The following is a 14,881-nucleotide window of genomic DNA, read 5'->3' on the forward strand; positions in this document are numbered from 1 at the left end:
AATAATAAAAATTAAAAGAAGAGCAAGAGATTAAAATTGATATGCCAGTTGATCTTAATAATGGTGTTCCTGGAAACCAAAGCAAAAGACAAATTTTAAGTTGCAGTATATTGGAAATGTGATTGTATTTTTTCTTGTTATTTTAAATAGCACAGTGATAAGGTAGATAAATCACCTGTCTAGTTTTTGACAAATATATACTAAGTTATCTATGACAGTGCAAAAATCCTAAGATCATCCTTAAAAGAACACTCAGGTCACTGATAAAGACAGACATTTAACATGGCAATACATTTTACTGTGGTTTAGAGTCTTTTTACTCAAGTGTGGCCCATGGACCAACAGCATCAGCATCACCTTGGAGCTTGTTAGAAATGCAGAATCTCAGATTCCATCCCAGATTAATGAATCAGAATCTACATTTTAACAAGTTCTCCAGGTGATTTATATGCATATTAAGTTTGAACAGCACTGTTTAAGGTATCTATATAAATTTAAAGTACACTCAACTGTTCCAGAAATCTCGCTTCTGAGAATTAATCTTACATAAATAATAGCAGGACTTGGTAATTATACATACCAAAAATGTTTAAAAATACTCATTGTAGCTTTGTAAACAGCTCCAAAATTAGAAATAACTTAACTGTATTTCACTCAGGGTAGATTCATTGCCACCTAACCTTCGAAATATTTATTTCCAGTTCCATTTTTTTTAATGTCATTATACCATTATAGAGAATACTATGGTATCTGTGTGATTTTGTTTTGTAAATTTATAGTCTTTGCTTGGGTGTAACTGTAAATAATTATAAGATCAGTTGCTTTACTGGAGAATGCTTTCCAAAATATTTTTTTTTTTTTTGTCAAAGCAGTATAAGGTCAGCTATTTTATTTCCATAAGATCTTTCAGATGTTAACAGCCAAAATGTCGTTGTTTTTTTTTTTTTAAAAAAAACTATCCTGATTTATTTGTTTCTTCCTCTTGCCAGAAGCCTATTTTTCTAAGTTTTTTATGTCTGTTTCTGAAATACTGTCCTGTTTTCTTTCAAAAACACTGTATCAGTAGGTTAGTAGGTAGATGTCACCAGGCTGTGTACCCTTCATATGTTGAGTTAAGAAAGGTGCCCTATGTAGTGAGAGCAAAGTTAAGCTGCAAACTGAAAATGATTACAAAAGGACAAGAACGAACTTTAGCACAAGGAATAATTTGGCTTTTCATTACCAAGAATTGGAAAACATTTTTCAGGTAAAATGTTACATCAAAAGTAAAACCAACAAATAATTACATTTAAACCATGTTTGCAATGTTTATTCCTGTGAGAAGAATTTCCACTCACATAGTATTTTTTAATAAGTAAAACCCACACAAAGCAAAATAGGCATTCATATTAAGATCTTTAAGTGTAAGAAAGTTGAACAACCAGGAAGGCATCTGCACAAATGCACATTTTTTTTCTGGGTGTAATGTATACATTATATGTCAATAAACTAACCCAAGGGCAATAACAATCATAAAATAAAATAAAATAAAACCAAACCCTAAGAATTAAGAATTAGCTTCATTAGAGTACAAAAAAGAAAAATAAACATAAATCTCAGTGTATTATGACAGTAACAGTTGTTTCTCACTAATATTATATGTTGGCTGTTAATATACTGTGATTCTGTCCCGTGTGTCTCCTCATTCTGGAATTCAAGGTGAGAGAGAAGGCTCCCTGCGGAACATGTTTTCCTCCTGGCAATTAGAACAAGCAAGAGAGCAGATGTAACTTTGTGATGCCTCTCCAAACCTGTACTAGACCATGGCGTACACCTGGCTCACTTGTTTTTCACTGCTGATCAAAGCATTCTCCCTCCCCATACCAGAATAAAGGGAATGCAACATGTGTGCTCATAGTTCTTCCCTACAACGGAACATTAATCCTTGTATGCATGTTCGCATTAATAATGGTGCAGTAAGTAATTGCAAAAAATAATACAACCTGCCATATCATCATTATTGAATTAACCCTGGAATTCTTTTAGTCATCCTCTCATCCATTGTTTTTGTTCTAACATCTTGAGAGTATTATTAATACCTGTGTCCTCAATAACTATAGCTATGAGAATGGAAATTGAGAAAATCCAAGTGAAAAGTAAATGGTGTGAAAGTTCTTTAATTTCTATTCCTCATGGACCCAAAAGAGATCATTTGAAGATCAGGACAGGAAAACACATAATTGTAAGGGTCAAAGCATATGAAATGTGTCTAATTCTGTGAGCCAATCATGGTATAACATTAAAGTGGTGATTTTTTTGTTTGTTTTATTGTCCTCTGTTTCTCATTGTCTGTGAAAGCATCCTTCAATATGTGCTTTTAATGTCCGTAAACCACCACAAAATTTTAGTTGTACAAGACACAGCTGCATGATTTCTATGTGGAATAATCACATCTTTTTATATCCATAGTCATTAATCCTTTTCACTTTCTAACAGACTCAAAATGTTGAATCAGTTTCAAAATCACATTTAGTTTTTACAAAATGTGTGCATGTCCTTTGGAACTCATGCCATGCTTGTGAGGTACAGCTGGTTTAAAAAAATGAAAAAAAAATGACTTTTGAACACAATTTTTTAGTTGATTGAATAATACCATTTTAGTTGTAAAATCTGATGATTGCCTCTCATTTACATAGAAGTCTAATGAACTTTTATAATTGAGTACTTCCGGGGAAATTTACAGTAAAAGTTGAAAATTGAATCTTCTTTCTTATCTTTCTCAAGATTGCAAAAATCTCAAAGAATAGGAAGAATATAAGCATCACAAAAACATGGTCTTTGCGTACAATAAAAAAAGAGAAAGAAAGAAACAGATCTCTTGGAAGAAAGTCATATTCTCCATGTAGATTTGGTGGCTTAGTCACAGTATCTTAGATACTTAACAATTCATGATTTATAGAAGTTGAAATTTAGCACAAATAACCAGCCTGCATCAAAAGGGTTTTCTGGTCTGTTTTATCAAAAGTAAGGGTTTAAAACAGGGCATTCATAAAAGAACAATTAAGATAAGTTAAACTACAGATTTAAATTGCCTCTCCTGCTTCCCCGTAGGGGAAGTTTTGCATGCATGAGTTATGGTTCAATAGAGAGAGGAACCATGAGCAATTTATGAATGGATTCTTTCATAGGCTATTGGAAACAATAACCCAGTGCTATCTTTAATAATACCATATATCTTGATTACAAGATCCACTAGAAAGCAATTTTGACTAAGTCCAGGTTCCTGTAGTGAAATTCAGTATCTATGAAATTGTAACTTATGAAAATTTAAAACCTCTTCATTTACAGTTAGATCCTAATATAATAACAAAGGAAAAGAGAAGAAACCAACGTTTATTATTGTTCACAAAGTATGTGTTTTGCAGGTACTATAGAGAAATTATATTGTTTATTCTTTTGAAATAGTCGAGAGTAGGTTATTCCTCTTGTTTTAGAGATGAGAATGCCAAGAGCATGCGCAACATTAGTGTAAGTCCCACAGTCATGGAGTAGAGGAATGGAGTGCTATCAGGAATTGCCTTTGCATACCTGACCACCAACACCAGGTTTTATTTTCCATCATTATATAATATTGCCTTCAGAATGTTTTAATTCAAGTCAACCAATTTTTTAAAAAATTAACAATAAAATCAGTAATAAAATATTACAAAATGCAGCATTTTTATGTTATTTTTCTTATTGTCTGAAATACATATTTATTCTTTAGGGTAGATTTAGGAAGACAAACCTGTACTCACAAGCAAATGTAGATGCTTTGAAAAACAAAAGAAATATTTTTTGAATCTCTCATACATAATGAAAATCGCTCTTATTCATGATGATGATTTTAGACCACCATTTCCTCTATTCATCTTTGATTGCTTAAACATATATTAGTATTTGTTTTATCATTCATATTGTCACAATGAGGACCATTTGAAAATGGTGATCGTTAGTTTTTGTTATGTGTTATTCTCCAGTTGTGTAATGGGGCAGTCTAATATTTGTAAAACATTCTTAAATCAAATCAATTTTAATTCAGTTTTTAAAAATAAGCATATGCTCCTCTTCTGGGGGGTGATGTATAACTCAATTGGAGTCCTATTAAAAAGAAATTAAGGGTGTGGACTACTGCACATGAACAGCAAAGACATAGGTAAGGACTATTTTGGGAGATGTTTACCTCCTGTAAATGAACACAGACTGGAGGGCAGGATTAATGACTTTTTAAAAGAAGTAGAAAGGCAAGCTTCATTTATCACAACTAAGATAAAATAGCTAAAATTACTAAAAATGTCTAGTTATGGAATGTGCTTTATGCAGTTCTCAAGAATTTTGTTTAATAACAGAAGAGAATAATAGCATATTAACAACTTTGAATTCTTAGTGTATTCTAGTTATATCCTAAACCCTATACAGATATCTGTTTCATGCTTACAGCTGCTCTTTGAGAAAGATTTACTATGCTCATGTTCCATAAGAGGAAACTGAGTCTTAAGAATTATTCAAGATAATTCAGTTACTAAACTGAAACCAGCATTAACCCAAACCTGTTTGACAGTAAAAGTTGGTACACTTACATCCAAACTATAATAACTAATTCTACATTTCTCTGTCTTCCAGGACCTCATAATCCAGTGAAAGAATATCTTCTAGTGGTCTAATTATCTCTTCTGCTCAACGACATATAGTTTTTCAATTAATGTTTGAACACCTCCAGTAATGGGAGAATTCACTACTAGACAAAGGGAGACTTACTGAAAATGACTGTCTTCACATATTTAAATGGCCTTCTTGCATCTTCAGAAGGCAAAAGTAATGTCCAATTAGTCAATTGAACCGATGTATTGAATTTAATATATTACTGAACTGAAGAAGATGTTAGATACTATTTAAAAAAAAATAAGCTGTAAGCCTCCTTCCTAATATAGGAATCTGTAGAAAACATTGTGAATTCAGCAAGGCTGAACTTGGATGCCTTTCCAAATTTTTTAGATGTATTTTCCAAATGGAATCATGTGGGAACTGCTGAATCATCTAGAAATTTATTTTAGCCATAATATTAGTCATGAACTTGACAATTATTTAAAATTTTTTATTATGAATTAATGTATTTTAAATGTTAATTAGTTAAGAGTTGTGAACACTCAAACACTCATGCCATTATGATTTTTTCTTAAATTAATTTTCAAGCATACGTGAAGTAGAGAGACTTGTACAAGGAATGCCCATATACCCATATGTAACCATATACTGCATACAATCATACTACTACTATTACTCCTACTCACAAATAGATTACAGAATGAAATTTATAGATTCTTTGTACTTTTGTCTTTAGAATATTTTCCAAAAATTGACTTACGTTCAAAATATTGTTCTTTCATAAGTCACTTAATTCACTTTTACATGCTTGATATACAATTAACATTGGCTTGTGTTTTTAATTTTTAGGGATGATTTTTTTCTATTTGATTTAATTTTACTTTTGTAAATAAATAAAATCTTTGTATAATGTTTCCAGTGCTTAAACTTCATAATAAGATATATTGAGATAAGTCTTCCTTCCAAAAAAGACTTTCTTCCTCCATTGTGTTCTCTTCCTTTCCTTTTAGGTAAATATTTATAAAACTTTTGATTAATCATTCCAAAATTTGTTGTTTTTTTCCCAAATAAAAATATATATCTATATATCTGTATATTTCTATTTTTCCCCTTTCTCATAAAAAGTAAAGCTTTTGTGGAACATATTTTTATCCAAGTTACTTTTATCATATCAGTGTGTAGAATTTCACTTTGTTGCTTTCTTATGGCCGCACAATATTCTAGTGTATTGTTGTAACATAGTTTATTCCTACTGATAGGCATCTGTGTTGTTTTCAAATGTTAATAAAGCCACAATGAGAAACATTTTGCATATTTTAGCCTGTGCTTCTTTGAGATAAAGTCTTAAAAGTGGGATTGCAAAGTTGATTATTGCTAACTATTGCCAAATTTCCCTCTATTTGCAATCCCATCAGCAATATATCAGAGGGTCTGTTTATTTCCAGTTGCCAATAGCTTTGTCCAACTTTGGATTTTGTCAATTCTGTAATTGCAAAGTAATATATCACTATATTTTTAATTTGCATTTCTTATATCATGGCTTAGATCAACTATCTTTTCAAATTTTTATGGGCTAATTTTATCTCTTCTTATCTGAATACAGTTTTCCTTTTTTTTCTTTTATCTCTGAATCTTGTTTTTCTTTTCCTTAATTTTTAGTAGCTCTTGAAATGTTAAAGTAATTAAGACTTTGTCTGTTATATAAGTTTTAACCATCCCTTACCAATGTACATTTCATTTTATTTTTTTTTTTTTTTTTATTTTTTTTTTTTTTTTTTGAGACAGAGTCTCGCTTTGTTGCCCAGGCTAGAGTGAGTGCCGTGGCGTCAGCCTAGCTCACAGCAACCTCAAACTCCTGGGCTCAAGTGATCCTCCTGCCTCAGCCTCCCAAGTAGCTGGGACTACAGGCATGCACCACCATGCCCGGCTAATTTTTTGTATATATATTAGTTGGCCAATTAATTTCTTTCTATTTATAGTAGAGACGGGGTCTCGCTCTTGCTCAGGCTAGTTTCGAACTCCTGACCTCGAGCAATCCGCCCGCCTCGGCCTCCCAGAGAGCTAGGATTACAGGCGTGAGCCACCGCGCCCGGCCAACATTTCATTTTATTTACGATGCTTTTGTGCTAGGAAAAAAATATATTTTTACCCATTCTAATTCATTTATCCTTTATTTCATTATTTTTGGATTTTTAAATTTGTATGCTTTTCCCACTCTGTGTTTCACTGAGGTTTTTCTCTAGTACTTGAATGGTTTCATTTCATTAAATGTTCATGTCTCTAATTTGTTTGGAATTTATTGCATAGAATCATATCCTTTATTTTCCAAATTGCTATTTAGGTGTCACAATGTCACCTAATAAAAAGTCTGTCTTCTCCCAGTGAATTCTTATTCCATCCTTATATGCTACATTTCCATGTACACTTGTGATTTTATGGATTTTTTTCTGTTTCATTTGTCTGCCTATTAATGTGTCAACATTACATTGTTTTTTTAAAATTTTTTAATTTTTAATTGCTATAGGTACATGATAGTTGTATGTATCTAGGCAATACATGTGATGTTTTGATATAGGCATACAATGGGTAATAATCAATCAAGGTACTGGAGTGTCCATCATCTCAAGGACTTATCATTTCTTTGCATTAGGAACATTCCAATTCCACTCTTTTAGTTATTTTAAAATATATAATAACTTATTGCTGACTATAATGTATTAATTATACAGATTTTACAATATGTATTCAGATATGGTAAGATGGTCTTATTCTTGCCTATTCTTTTCAAAAGTTTTCCTGGTACAATTTGCTTATTATTTTTTTCCACTTAAAATTAAAATTGATATGACTAGTTTCAGGAAAAAAATGACCTTTCTTTAATCCAATTACATTAAAAAGTTGCACAATAAAAAAATTGTATATGTTAATATCAAATATTCCTGCTCAAGAAAAAATATCATAGTATTTATTAAAGTCTATTTTTGCAACTTTCAAGAGTGGCTTACTATTTTGCTCATATAGGTTTTGAATTTTACATGCTGTTGTAAATGATGTGTCATAATCCATTATTACTTATATCTAGTTAATATCAGTATGTTTCAATCTATTGAGTTAGTAATATTTTTATTATTTGCTTCTATCTTACTGAGTTTTGTTATTATGTGCGGTAGTTTGTCTACTTATTTTGAGTTTTCCACATGTATAATCATATTGTCTGCAAAGAAACATAGTTTTCGGTGGTTTTTTTCTAACACTATTACTCTAATTTGCATTCTTTTCTATATTTGCACTTTAATATATTTTTTAGCTTGTTAAATATTGGTACCAATTGTAGATATGTTTGTCTGTTTCTGATTTTAAAAGAAGTGTCTCCTGGATTTTCTCATTAAGTAAGATGTTGACTTTTAGGCTAAGGATCATATATTTTAGTTCTTTAAAAATTATCTACTGATTCTTAACTTATCTAGGAATTATTAATTCCTAATTAATCCAGGAATAGCTAAAATTATTTATCAGATATCTTTTAAGCATTAATGGAGATCAGAATTTTTCTTTCTGGATATGTTAATAAACAATTATACTAATGGTTTCCTAATATTGAACAATCCTTGCACTACTAGAATTATCCTACTTGATCATGAAATATGAGTTTTAAAATTTACTGCTGAATACTTTTTGTTAATGTTTTATTTATAATTTTGCATCAAATTTCATAAATTGTAAAACTATTTGTTGTATTTGCTTTGTGTGTGTGTATGTGTGATCTTTTTCAAATATTTGTGTCAATTTTGCACTCAGTTTATAAAAATGAACTTAGATGTTTTCCTTCACTTCATATTCTCTGGAAACATTTTCACTAGTATTAGATTTTTTGATCTTTAAAATTTTGGCAGAATTTCCTTGTAAAACCATTTGCATCTGTTTGTGTATTTATTTATTTATTTATTGAGGTATTTTGGGACACCTAAATTTATTTGCAAGACGTTTTACAAAATATATTTTTACTCTGTTAGTTCTTTATGTAATTTTCTTTCTCTGTGAAAAAAGTCGTTTAATTAATTATTGATGTATTTTCTTGTTTTTTTCCTCCTGAAAGAAGCAATAATTGTATTTGTTTATTGTTTCTACTCTTTAAAAAAACCATTAACACTTGCTTTTATCTTTTTATTTATTTATTTTTATTTTATATAAACTTATATTTGTCATATTTCCTTTGATCTTAAAATTATGCAGTTAACTCATGTATTTTCATGATCTACATAATATACATACTTCATATTATGGATATTTATCTCAGCTCTGCTTTAGCTATTAATATATCCCTTAGATTTTGAGATACAATGTTTTCTTTCAAAGGTTTTAATTTTGCCTTCATTTATTGTATCATTCAAATATGCAATAGATATTTTTTCATATGGAATCTCTTTATTTTCTATTAATTTACTTTAATTGTAGTACAGTCTGTGACTTTTACTATTTTTTTTCAAATTTATGGAATTTACTAAGGATTTCTTTGTAACATAATATGGTCACCTTTTGTAAATATTCTGTGTACCCTTGAAAATAAGATTTGGTCCCTCTATTTTTAATGAAGATTTAACATTTACTTATAATATCTACCTTATTAACAAGGTTCTAGAGATTTCTATCATTACCTTTTTACCCCCAATAGATCTATTTAGATCTAAGAAATGTGTGTTGAAGTCTTCTAATATTAGCAGTTTTTGTCTATTGCTCCTGTAATTTATATTTTATGAAAAGAGTTGCTGTTAAAGTAACTTCACAAGTTTTAGTTACTGGTACCATGTAGTATTTTTCTCTGTCTCTCATTTAATAATTTTGGGCCTGAATTTTACAATATCTGATATTAAGATCATTACTTTGCTTCCTTTTTATTTACATTTACCACTATCTATCTTTCATTTTATTGGTAATCTTACTTATTATTATTTATTTATTTTTTTTGAGACAGAGTCTCACTCTGTTGTCCAGGCTAGAGTGCATGCCGTGGCATCAACCTAGCTCATAGCAACCTTAAAATCCTGGGCTCAAGTGATCCTACTGCCTCAGCCTCCCGAGTAGCTGGGACTACAGGCATGTGCCATCATGCCCAGCTAATTTTTTGTATACATATTTTTAGTTGGTCAATTAATTTCTATTTTTAGTAGAGACAGGGTCTCGCTCAGGGTGCTTTCGAACTCCTGACCTTGAGTGATACGCCCGCCTTGGCCTCCCAGAGTGCTAGGATTACAGGTGTGAGCCACCGTGCCTGGCCCTTACTTAATAAGACATGTCTGTTGCATAAGTCATAGAGCATTGTGAGTTCTTCGACCACCACAATACTGTTATGAATTCACTATCCATGCATAGCGTGTTTGTTTGTTTGTTTGTTTTGGTAATCTCACGCAGCTTGGAATATGGGTGAATTTTTCTCAGATTCATTGGTCATTCTGAGATGCATTCCCTCAAATCTCCACACTCTTTGATATTCTACGAGTAAATAATTGTTAGGCATTTTGTATTTCCTTATTTTTATAGTATGTTACATATGCATTCTCTTTCACTCTCAGATGCTCCCACCCCAAAGCTATTTATTGTCTACACCAGCCAATTCTGTTGATGATTTGACCCACTTATTCATATTCTTGAGGGATATTTTTTCTTTCTTTAGCTATTCTGCTTAGCCTGCCTGATTTCTCGTATGCAGGTTGTGGTCCAAACACCAACTGGGAGTGTTATTTTTAGAAATAATTCTTGTTGACAACTTACTCTGATAGAACTTGACCTGATCTCTTGGAAAGACATATGAACTCTTGCTTAGGATTGGATGGTCACCTTGGCTATGCCATTTTTAAATTCATACTATCTTTAAGACAGAGATGAAATGCAAGCTAGATTATATTATTTGCCCTTTTATGATATTTGCTTGTCAGTTTGTAAATAGACACAGTGCCACTCCAACAGTAGGGATCTTGAGACATTGAAACAAGCATCAAGTGTGGCAATTATGTGCTAGATGAATATCCAATAATATGGAAGTCTGAAGATCATAAGTTTTTAATGTCTAACATAATGACATGGATATTTTTTTCTCAACCTTTGAACATTGAAAATTGCAGCTCAATTATAATATACTATAAATTTCACCACTGAGAATCCATTGCTGGTACCTAATCCTTTCATTGAGTTTAGTAATTTCCATAGAGCTTATTAACCCATAGTATTTTAATATATCATATACAGGGGACTTCTCTATTTATTATATATGCATATAACTATATATGCATATATACACTTTCTCTGCATTTTAAGGTACAATTCAAAACTGATAATGCTTTGTCATATGTCCATTGTAATATTCTGTTTTGTGGTAAAATTTTTGAGTAAATAAAATTTCACATTATCCAACCCACCTTAGTACATTTTATATGTCTTAATTCCCTTTTGGGCTATATGAGTGTTAGTCAGATAAGCTAAACTATATGAGAAAGTCAATGAAATCTAGAGCAATTGCTTGGCAAAAGCTAGATATTTGGCATTTACTAAATAATTAAAATCGTTAATATTCCTGGCACTTTTCTCGGTAGTTGAGAAATATTTGTGAACAACAACAACAAAAAAAATGTAAAATCCTTTGCTTTCCCACCTGTAGATAAGTGAAACATTATTTTTAAATGGAAAATGGAATAATTTGAAATATTATTAATGCAGGAGAGGAGTCACTCACAATTTTTGTGGACAAGCGGAAGCTGAGCAAACGATCTGAAGGAAGTGATTCCAGCACCAATAGCTCCTCGGTTACTTTAGAGACCCTGCATCAACTGGCTGCTTCCTATTTCATCGACAGGGACAGCACCCTTCGGAGACTTCACCACATTCAAATTGCATCCACTGCCATAAAGGTAAGAATGAGTTTATACTAAAATTGTCTCATTCCTTTGTTTTTCCTATCTCCAAAATGCATTTCTATATATTTGCTTTCCCCAGTGATTTAAACACTTGTGTTATAAGAATATATTTAGCATTTCCTTTCGTTTTGAGTTATACAATATATTTAAGATCAAATTATATGTATTTTGACATAATTTTTACATGATAATTATATTAAGATTTTTCATGGCCAAATGTAATTAAAATATACTTGAATTTATAAATTCATCCTGGCATATATACAGACTCCCTCCCAAAGTACATATGGATACAAGTTTGTTTTAATAACATTTATTTCTTTTGTAATAGTTCTTATTTTATTTAACTCATTTAAAAATATTATCTCAAGAAGAGGCTTTAGTAGTCTGAAAGTGGTCCATTGCACAAAATATTAAGACGTTCTGGTTTAAGAAATATTTCCCTCTAACGTTTTAAACATATTGTTAAGTGGTACAAAGTCTTAGTTAAAGTTTTTAGAAGTCAAAATGTACTGTAATCTAAGATTAGTATAGCAACATCATGTGTTCACCTAAATCATTTGACTTTGACCATACTAAGGTTGACTTTACAAAAATGTACAAAAGGGGGAAAAAGTGCATCTTTAATTTTCAAAATTTGAAAAAATGGAAAATGAGAAAAAGACAGAGGAAGACAGCGAGAAAGAGAGAGAGAGAGAGAGAAGTTGTGGTCTCCAATACAATAAATTTTAGACATACTCTCTAACAGTTTAGGCCAACATCATTTGGTTTGGCCAATGGCCATTATAAAACTTACAGAGCAAAGAGTCAGCACAGTAGGATCCTAGACTAAGTTAGTAAAAACGAAGTAAAATATAAAAAGCATTTCTTAGTATTTCAAAGCTAACACTCTATAGTTAATACAAAAAGCAGCCATTAATATAATATTTTATTGCTTTATGAGAAAAAAATTAATATGTGTGTATTTTTGTCTCAGTTAGTTGAAAAGTTACTACTCCAATGCTTTGGGAATGCTCAGAGACATTTACTCTAAGGCATATATTTTGTCCAAGATGTACTAGAGGAAATAAAAGGGGAAATGGAACTGTCTTTAGCTTAAGGATTACACAGACAATACTGCAAGATCCCCACGTGCATGTCTTCAATATTGCTTGTAGATGGGGTTAAGAAAAAGACTTCTGTAGATGTAAATTACACAATATAGTTAGTCTGCCTCTGAATGTAGAATTTATGTTATATTGAGTAACAAGTATATAAATAGTATTTATATTGTGTAGATAAAATGTCACCAGAATGAATGTAGATGTTTTAGTTAATTCATACAATCTGTAGGGTAGAATATTGTTGGAGATATTTAGCTTGCAGTTGCTGAAGAGAACTAAACATTTTTTAGAAATTGATTTTAATGATATAAACAGTAACTTAAATCAAACTCTATTTTCTAATAGAAGAAATCACTGTTGTGTGTTTTTATATGACTATTGATTTTTGTGTTCAGTACCAAGTGAAATTATAAAATACAGTTTTGTACTCATGCTAAGTAAGAGATATTTAAACACAGTTTATGTGAAAACTTAATGGGTATTTGCATTACTTCTGTTCTCCCTCAAGAGAAGAATGTATCGCAGAAAGCATGTTTTAGTGGGGCATACTGTGTTTACAGGCATCGTTCCTAGACTCTGGTGATGTAACTGGAAACGATGAGGCTTTATGAGCTTGTAACTAACAGTGTGGTAGAATTGATCCCCAAAGGAAAGGTAACTCTTTTCTAAAAGTTTCTCTTTTAAATTATTATTATTATTATTTTAATTTGAGAATATTACGGAGGTACAAACATTTTAGTTACATGATTGAGGAAGTGTATTATCTAAGCAGTTCTGGGAAGAGGAAGGAATGACCTGGAATTTAGGTTCACCTTGACAGGTTCCAAGAAATACCCATTCTCCATGACCCAGGGAAAGGCGTTGGGAGCACATAAGAGACTTAGTTAAAGACTGTGCACAGTGGCTGGGAGTGGCGGGAAAAGCGGGCCTTACACCAGGTAGAGGAAACAGAGAACGGTAGGGGACGATACAGGGAAGGACTGTGAGCAGAAGGACCCATCTCTTGTGCTGTGACTAAGGAACAAAAGGAAATGAGGTAGTGCCAGCTGGAAACTGCAGCACTAAGGATATAAGCACAGAACTACACAGGGAGGGTCAGGGTGAGGTGGTGAGTAGCCGGGAATAGGCAAGAAAGGGGAGCAATTAAATCTTTCTGAACTTGATTTAGACATGAAGAGAATTCCCTTATGAAGTAGTTGTAATTTTTAGTGACTGGTAATTTTCCAGGCTAGCGCTAGTGGCAATCTGGGTTATTGTGAATGGCCCACGGAAATGCTGTGTTCTCCTGTGCTGTGTTCAGGTAAGAGTGGAGCCAGACCTCGGGGTTCCATGTGCACCTCAAGGGCCTGCAGACTGCGAATCCCATGCCCACGTGTGTGGCTGTGCAGTTTTCTGAGGAGAGTATTCTTTATTTTCATTAGTTATCAAATGTGAGGAAAGTTGTCTCCCCTCAGTTGTAAATCCGATTAACATTAAAAAGTAAATTAACAAAATATGAGGAACTGAGTAGATGGCGGGGGTGGGGGTGGGTTGATCCAATACCATTCAACTATTGGCATCCCTTCTAGGAGAATAAATAATTCAATGCAAAATGCTCTTGAAGCCAAGAGCTTCATTCCTTTACTGAATCCCCAAAGGTTCAATGCACTTCTTTTATATTTTAAAGTATCAAAGTAATAGTAGCAAGATCTACAGTTTCTTTGATTTGCCATTACTTGGGTTTTTGGTGCCACATAGTTGGTATTTAATTTATTGAACACATGTTGAATAAAGTTGATTTTTTATTTTTTATTTTATTTTATTTCAGCATATTATGGTGGTACAAATGTTAAAGTAAGATGATGTGCATCACACACATTATGTGTGTGTATACCCATCCCAATTCACAGTATTTAGGAAACAGTATTGCTGAAAAATAAAGTCAAATAAGATTATTATCATAAAACAACAAAAATACAATTAAATCATGCCAGCTTTTATCATGCTAATTCTTGCAAAACACAAAAGAGTAGAGCAATTAGTGTTAACTGTGAGCCAGTTCCTAGAAAATGGAATAGAGCAGTTTGTTGTTTTTATCTCCTATAATTATGAATATAAATGTAGACTGGAGCTCATTAACACATCTGTAAATAAAAACCAGCAGCTCAAAAGCCCGTGTATCTTAATTAATTGCCATATTCTTGCAATTAATAGCATTTATACAAAATACTGTTTCTCAATATTATTTGAATTTCAATAACATGTCAA

The 14,881-nt window shown here is 31.8% G+C and overlaps 1 protein-coding gene across 3 annotated transcripts in view; it reads left to right on the forward strand.

The window, feature by feature from the left end:
- BRINP3 (BMP/retinoic acid inducible neural specific 3) overlaps nt 1-14,881 on the forward strand; it is a 439,645-nt gene that overhangs the window by 215,347 nt on the left and 209,417 nt on the right. For all 3 annotated transcript variants that reach the window (XM_075997012.1, XM_012773900.3, XM_012773895.3), the window contains one exon: nt 11,335-11,525. In XM_075997012.1, the coding sequence (XP_075853127.1) occupies nt 11,335-11,525 (191 nt within the window). The remainder of the gene's footprint in view (nt 1-11,334; nt 11,526-14,881) is intronic.

The sequence above is a fragment of the Microcebus murinus genome, chromosome 23 (assembly GCF_040939455.1).
Source record: "Microcebus murinus isolate Inina chromosome 23, M.murinus_Inina_mat1.0, whole genome shotgun sequence".
In the NCBI taxonomy this organism is placed as follows: domain Eukaryota; kingdom Metazoa; phylum Chordata; class Mammalia; order Primates; family Cheirogaleidae; genus Microcebus; species Microcebus murinus.